At 37.3% G+C, this 8,420-nt stretch overlaps 1 protein-coding gene across 2 annotated transcripts in view; it reads left to right on the top strand.

The window, feature by feature from the left end:
- LOC110462157 (acetylcholine receptor subunit beta-like 1) overlaps positions 1–7,965 on the top strand; it is a 74,546-nt gene extending 66,581 nt beyond the window's left edge. For both annotated transcript variants that reach the window (XM_021515999.1, XM_021516000.1), the window contains exons 3-6: positions 356–400; positions 928–1,037; positions 3,952–4,936; positions 5,442–7,965. In XM_021515999.1, the coding sequence (XP_021371674.1) occupies positions 356–400; positions 928–1,037; positions 3,952–4,936; positions 5,442–5,612 (1,311 nt within the window). In that variant the 3' untranslated portion in view covers positions 5,613–7,965. The remainder of the gene's footprint in view (positions 1–355; positions 401–927; positions 1,038–3,951; positions 4,937–5,441) is intronic.
- The last annotated feature ends 455 nt before the right edge of the window (positions 7,966–8,420 follow it).

The following is an 8,420-nucleotide window of genomic DNA, read 5'->3' on the forward strand; positions in this document are numbered from 1 at the left end:
CTCACCTCATAAACACTTCTATCAAATGTTCCCTCAGCCGTGGTTACTGTAGTTTGTAGGAAATAGCGATAATTTAACCTCGCATAGAAAGTCTCGTTAACACTATCAATCACTGAACAATGTTCTAGAACATTCTCCCATGTTTACGATATAAATTGTGTATTGATGGTTATTTAATTTAATTTAGAAAATATAAAAGATATATGTATACCTCTAGCAAAGCTTTATAAAATCACGTTCATTGGTGATGGTGTCTGGAATTAATGTCTACTATTATTTATTGTCTAAGAATACGGCCACATTGATTCCAAGTAAAATGTATGTCCAGAAATGTCATTCATCTTTGTGATTGCAGGACGAGAAAAACCAGATCATGAAGACCAACGTCTGGCTACAGCTGGTAAGTTATCCATTATTGAAAGGCGTGGCATCACTTCCGGTAACCTAATACAATTCTCCCCTACGCCAGAAACTAATGCACTGACAGAAAATAGATATACATTATTTGACAAAATAGGGCAAATATATATTACCGTGAATTTATGATGCGATGTTGCTCAATTGGAACAACTTGAAGTTCTCTGAGTTCGAGGTTATTTTTCTTTTAACAATTTAAGCTATGGAATGTGTTTTTTTTTAAATATTTACATTATTCGACAAAATAGGGCATACATATATCATCGTGAATTGACGATGCGATATTGTTAAATTGGAACATCATGAAGTTCTTCTCTGAGTTTGTAATAATTTTCTTTAAAACTTTAAACTGAGGAATGTCTATTAAAATTGGCCTTGTATAAATTGGTACAAAATTGACCTGGTGGTACTCGTAGTGCAGCATTTTACGGTTGAAATTCGAATGTGTCTTTATATTTTCCTTAGTGCTTGTACTGTCCTCATGTACTTTAATGTGGTGTTTTGTTTCAGTATTGGTACGACTACCAGCTGAAATGGAATCCCGCAGACTTCGGAGACATTACCAGTATACGTATACATCCGGAGAAGGCGTGGCGACCGGATATAGTGCTGTTTAACAAGTACGTATACACAAATCAACGATGTCTAAAGCACCAATTTTGTTTCGTACCATGTCATTGTGGGATGTCACTAAAACGCAGAACGGGACAACCAAAATGAATGGAACGAAACAACAAAAATCCGTATATTGAGAAAATTTCAGTAAATGCTACCATATAAAAAAAAACAATCATGGATAATATTTGTATTATATATTTTACGAAAGATTTGTTTTCAAGATATGATATACATCTTTCAAAGTTAATGCTTCTTATCTTACTTGCATGATTGTATTCTTTTGAGCATTATGACAAAATACATTGTGTAGTTCCTTTTACGTTGTCCACCCTTTTGATAAACATCTGTGCTCTTTCTCGCTAATCAGGTTACTTTCCAAAGTTCAGATTATATTAATGTGATCGTATACCTTGACTTGGTACATGTACCAACTCAAAACGCCATAACCAATAGCCAAGGCAAGTGAACGTTTTTAAGGGGAAATTTGCAGGTCCCTCAGTAACGTTTTCAGGAAAATCGATCACAAATAAGTTCATGTAAGAGACTGACGCCATAATACTTAAAGGAACATAAGCCATATGTAACCTTGGTCATACTTTGTTCTGTCAGGAGCGTGTCTGTGCCGTACGGTCGGGTGATCTGTTGTAATTCTGATATTATCTTTTAACTGTTTTCATTAGATAAATGTACTTTTTATTTATTTCCCGGCGTCGATACCTATTACTTCCTCTATTACATGACATGAAATATTTGTTAACAAATTATTTAATAAAAATGTCAAGTGGTGATAATAATACAGGCGAGATCGCCACAAGCACATTGCACCGACTTACCCGGGCGACTGCTGGTAGTCCACCGGCGCTAAAGGCTGCAGGAATGCTCCGCTCAATAAGGAAATTAAAAAATATTGGAGATTTTTTAATTCAAATCTCTATTTTAATAGTGCCCAATTGATTGTCATTGATCAAGTCCAGCGCCATCCCCCTACCAATTTGTCCTAATTTGTTACGATTCATGTACTGCATGGCAGTTAAACGTGATGATATTATTTCTTTATTTTATACAAGATCTGGGCTTCAAAGCCTCCACAAATTACCTCAATAAAGTAGACTTCGCTGGCATTGGGGCGTTTGAATAGACATTTTCGTTTGTTCATTGAACAGTTAGATTATAAGCGTGCGACCTCTGTATCAACAGGTCACGGATACGAATAGGCCTGCTGCAGTAGTGGTAATGGTTAACTTTTCTAGGACTTTATTATCTTTCTACAATGTAGCTTCCTAAACACATTTTGCTTCTGTGGTTCTGTTTGCGTTGGTCACGATGGGTGTGGTCGAAGTGCGTAACATTTTCACGTTAAAATAATGAATAACCTTCAGTTAACCTACAGCTTTTGTATCGGTTAAGCGCTAGAATGATAAAATGTGTAGCATGCTATTTTAATTACTGTATTTACAAGTACACAATTTAAATTCAAAGATATATGTTTATGTTAAGACACCAACCCCTGCTAGACAAAACAAAACAGACGTTAGATTCCTAAATTACCACTGACTGCATAAAAACTGCGATGGTGGCGAGACAGGAAATCACATCTTCAACAATATCAGAGACATTTTGTAATTATTATATCGTTTTCCATATATCATTCTTGAATTATTCATGAATAATAAACATTATATATATAAATGTGTTCGTTGACCTGAGGGTGGCGGAAACACTGTAGCAATCAGAGATCGCGTGAGAGGTACTTGTATAGAAAGTCATTTAACCCCGTTGACTAACCTAGACCATTATGACTCAAAACCCGGTGTAGCATTAGATGACTAGATAAGAGAGGCGTGTCCATAAAATTGTACGCGTGTGTGCACGTGAGTCACAACAACGCATATAGTCGTGTTATGGCTGTACACAAAACACGCGCAATCATTGCTAAAATTCCGGTACGGCCTGTCAATGATTTCACGTACATCAAAGCCAGCTGTATGAGGCTATAGCACGTCCATCCCACGATCCCATTATACGTACACTACTCAGATGTGGGGGTCCGCGTAGTAATCACCTGACCGGCCCCTTCACGCCCCTTACCTCCCCAATCACACGCCGCCATTTTATCAATTACTACGCCGCATGCTATTGGAATGAGTACCATGTGTTCATGTAGCCTTTTCTACCTCTTCCGATACACATACATGTATTTGTGGCGATTGTAACGTTTCGGCTAGTGAGTGTGTTTATTGGGTGGTTATGATCCGCTTTCGGTAGTGTGATAGAGTTTTTTGAGTTCTGTTAGTGGAACCCCTCCGATAACGCCCAAAACTCTACAAGGGTGTGACGATAATTTGACCTGTCACTTGACGATTGACGGAGATATATGGGTCTACTTACCCGTCAACTTTAGTTACCCGCAAAAACCTAAGGTTAATAGATCAATCACTTACAACATGACAATCAACCAACACGGGGGCTTGTCTGAGAAGTTAAAGGCACACGCTAATGTCAGTTCAGAGGGATTACTAATAAAACTTTCTGTCGGTATGTTAACTTCTCTTTTGTCTTTTTTAGTTTCTTCATTACCTCGTTCATAAATGTTCTTCGAACAAATATTGACATGACGAAATCAGTCTGAACGGACATTGTTATGTTGACATAAATAAGGTTTAAACTAAACACATGTTTATCATGAAATTGATTTAGCATTTTAATACGACTCTACCTCTATAGTGTCCGATGACCACAGCAATATATAGCATGGTAGATTTCAGATCTAGTTAATATTAATTTGAATTTCTGCACCTGCCCATCAGAGTTCCTCTCTTACGGACAAACATTGATGCATTTTCCTTTTTTTCGAAAATAACATTATTTCAAGTTTAAGTCTATAATTTCTCATAATACTTATTTGTCTCCCCCTAGTGCTGACGGGAATTACGAGGTGTCGTACGAATCCAACGTGGTGCTAAACTACACAGGCAACCATTACTGGATTCCGCCCGCAATCTACAAAAGCTCGTGCACCATCGATGTCCAGTACTTCCCGTTTGACCAACAAGAGTGTGAGATGAAGTTCGGTTCCTGGACATTCAAAGGCGATCAGATGAAATTTTACTTTTACAGAAATATGAACACGCTAGACTTCACCGACTACCTCAAGAGTGGTGTGTGGGACGTGATCGACTGTCCCGGTAGGATTGAACCAGGGGATAACAACACAAAGTCTATGGTCGTGTTTAAATTCATTTTACGGAGGAAAACATTATTTTACACAGTGAACTTAATCATCCCCTGTGTTCTTATATCGTTCGTGAGTGTATGTGTGTTCGCGCTGCCGGCAGACGCGGGAGAAAAAATCACCCTTTGTATATCCATTTTACTTGCATTAGTTGTGTTTCTCCTTCTGATTTCCAAGATTTTACCTCCCTCCCTCACCATCCCCCTTATTGCCAAATATCTCTTGTTTACCTTCATCATGAATATTTTCGCCATTGTTTGTACAGTTGTTGTTATAAATAGAAACTACAGGACTCCCCGAACACATAGAATGCCTTACTGGATCAGATACGTCTTTCTAAACGTTTTACCCAGAATTCTTATGATGGAACGACCTGACCACGACAAACGGTGGCGAAAACCGGAGGAGCAAGAACAAGATACAAAACTTGAAGGAAGTTCAACGGAAATGCATAATACACTTCCGGTGAATAAGCCGTCCGGGGTTCTGGAGCTTACGGAAATACACCACCCCAACTGTCGCTTGAACCCAAAACCTACGACAGTGGATTACAACGCTGATAGGGACGGTGGTCAAATCCGATACCGGATGTCGGCAGAAGTGATGAAAGCAACGGAGGCTCTTAGATTTATCACACAACACTTGGAGGTGGAAGATGAATATGCAACAGTAAGTACATGCGCACTTATATTTCAAATAAATGGCGTGCACATTATTACACATGCGTTGCAACATATTTCAATACCCAGATGTCTTAGCCAAAGTAGCGATAATTAGACTGCAGCAAACATTTTAAAAGTACACGATGTAAATGCGGATCGCCAACTCATGAGCGAGCACGTAATTAATTTCGTTGTTTTAATTGGGGAAACACTCGACAACGTGATGAGTTGCTAATTACAAATGTAATCGGGCTACTGTTAGTACCGTCCTGCCAGGTCAATGTATTAAGTTCGGGACATAATTCGTGATAGAAATCATCTATTAAGTACAATCATTCTAAAAGAAAAATATAATGTTTTGGATTGTGTATTTACTAAATCGATTTCCTTTTATTAATTGGCACACGATTTTCAATAATATGTTAAAGGCACTTTCATCAAAATGGAAATGTACAGATATATGTAAGTTGTACATAGTTTTTCAGGAATCATGTTTCCGTCTTTCGTTTCAGATTTTAGATGACTGGCGATACGTTGCCCGGGTGATGGACCGACTGTTGTTGTACATATTTCTGATGGTGACTTTTGGGGGCACAGTGGGCATTCTTCTGCAGGCCCCACATATTCTCGAGTATGTGGACCAGGACGAAATCATAGACCAGCTAAAAAAAAAGTGGGGCTGACGTCGCTTCCGGTAAAAAATGGTAAGAATACCTACTACCGTCTGGTTCGATATGACAACATATTTCCACTAGACATGCGCATACAGTGTCAGTATGTGATCACGTCTGGTACGGGGTCAGAGGTCAGACTAAGTACACAACATTCGGAGGTGTTATTCGGGAACGACGAATCAACCAGGTGATGACGTGTACGTACCACTGAGTACGTGCTGGATCCTTTATAAACCACCACTGAGGTTGTGCATTGTGTGCTTGAAATACCCAGCACACGTGATCCCGTGTTCCATCAGCAGTTGGCATTCTCCTGTACCAGTTGGTACAAAGTAACAGCAGTATTTCGTGGGAATCAAAATGTTAAACGAGCGAGTGTATGATGACAGTGGTATTGTTCTGAATGTTAATTACCCGTGTCGCGTAATCAGGTGTGATACGTCTGTTATAAAGCACGTGTAGGCGTTAATTTTGTTGAGTTTTTGTAGATGGTAACGTAGATGTGTGAGAGTTTTAGCGTAACAGCATTAATACTGATTATCACACTCAATCATCATTATCACCCCCATCCTGGTGGGGCCCTGTACCATATCCAAGCACAAATCATGTTTATGATGTATTCATATTGGTTTTTAAGATATGCGTGTACGAACAATCATTTTTCACGTGCCCCTATCATTGTTTATTGGTGAAATGAAAATAGGTGAATACTATTATTGTAATGATTTTACTGTGAACTGTAGTTCTTTGGTACCTTCAAACTATTATGTATTTTTAGAAACAAAATCATCGATAACAGTAAATTTTGTGTGTATTTATATTACGAACAAAGCCATCACTGAGCATAAGAAACATCGAATAAAATTCCAAATTGAGTATTTGGTGGTTTACATTTTCGTAATCTGAAACATTTAACTCACATAAGTGAATTGAAAAGCAGTTTGTTCGCTTCAGGTAGTCAACTAGATAATCCGGTAGAATACTCTACTCCTGTGACTCTATGCAATGTTTGAGTTCTGGCTAATGATATGTTACCTGTACGAACCCGTTAACGGTAATCCAGCAAGTGCAGACCTTGAAGCAATAGGCTGCAACTGTATCAAACCATGCGAATGTTAGCCAAGTGTTATAGAATTTCAATAAATCTCGTCATAGGCTGGAATCAAACCTCCAACGTGCTAACTTATGAATTGACATCAAAATAATAACGCAAGTGTGATCATCAGGACTAACTAAAGTGAACTCGCATGCGTTCTGAATAGAACTATTCTGTAATAATTCCTATATTTAATTGAAGTGATTTTCAAATGGAGGCGATGTTCGTTTTAACAGCAAAGAACTATGACCTATAATTTGAATATTTCACTGAAGAATGTTTGTCTTTAATTTAATTAAGTATTTCTGCACGTTTCTGTCATTCATGATATTGACAACTGAACCAAAAACAGCTTAAACAATGGCGATCGTATTTCAAAACATACTTACTTTATTCAAATACGTGAGCTCTTCTCTGTCAGATTAACAAGTAAGTTCGTCATTTTGTGTTGGACGTTTGAAATTTGATTTGATATGACAACGGTGTTGGTAATTAAAACAGCGTTACCGCAATACATCAAATGTTACACCTTATCTAATTGGATGAAAAAATACATATATATAAGATTTATTGTGTCAAAACCATTGCCAGCTGTGATTGGTCAAAATACGAGTCGTTGTCTTTGGCCGCAAAATAGATGCAATCGAGCCAATAGCAATAACTAGATGTTTCACTCCGTAGTAATGTAGATTTTCACGATTTGAATTATTTGTGAGGTGATTTCTCGTCATGGTGTTGTTCATATTATTTATGGGTATGTCGACTGTTTCTGTATTGATATCAAACACCTTTTACAGACATTAGATGTTATTTGAGATGTATAAAGTATATAAGGGTTTTCAAATGAAATCAGTTTTATATGACGTTACTTGTCTTTACTTTTATTTAAATATTTTCACAGAAATCGTTTGATGTATATGGTTTTACTCTGGTGATTCGGGTTTAAATATCGACATATTTCGCTGCCGGTTGATATGGCAACTACAAATTGGGGAAACATTAAAAAGATATTTGAACGTTGTTGACAACTAGATACAGTACCTGTCAATGTTTTTTTGTGTCTATTTCCACATATTGATTGATCCTCACTTCCATATTGTGTGTCTCCACAATTGTAGATTTGGCAGTAGTCTTTACGTCATGGTCACTATAGCACCGATCGTGACGTGACTTCCGGCAGACTGAGAGAACAACTTCCGGTTGTCTGCGCTATGACAGTCCATTGTGTATAATTCATATCACTGTATTCGTTATAATGTTACACAACACACTAAAATAAATAATGTTTGTATGAAAGGGATTTTGTTTCATTTTGTTCCAAAAGGGAAATATATATAAAAAAAAAAAAAATCTTTTTGTATTACGTTTGTTATTGTTATACTTGTTTTCTCACTTATGTACTATTTATCTTCAATTTAGATTAGCCTGTTATCAAATAATTGATAGGGTAAATGTACAACAACCCTATACAGATAATGATATTTCGGAAAGATAAAGCCATCCTTTGTGAACACTATCTATATTACACAAAAACTCTAAACAAAACAAAATGTTTTCTTTCTTCTATAGACGATATACAGTAAAGCCTCTATATAATGACCTTCGTTTAAAGACCCTCGTTTCATTTGATACTTCGCTTACCACCAACATGTCAAAGGTTTCCTTTTTATATCCCTATCTATGTTCCTCAATAATTGCCCGTTCTTACTGGACAGACGGTG

The sequence above is a fragment of the Mizuhopecten yessoensis genome, unplaced genomic scaffold, assembly GCF_002113885.1.
Source record: "Mizuhopecten yessoensis strain PY_sf001 unplaced genomic scaffold, ASM211388v2 scaffold10755, whole genome shotgun sequence".
In the NCBI taxonomy this organism is placed as follows: domain Eukaryota; kingdom Metazoa; phylum Mollusca; class Bivalvia; order Pectinida; family Pectinidae; genus Mizuhopecten; species Mizuhopecten yessoensis.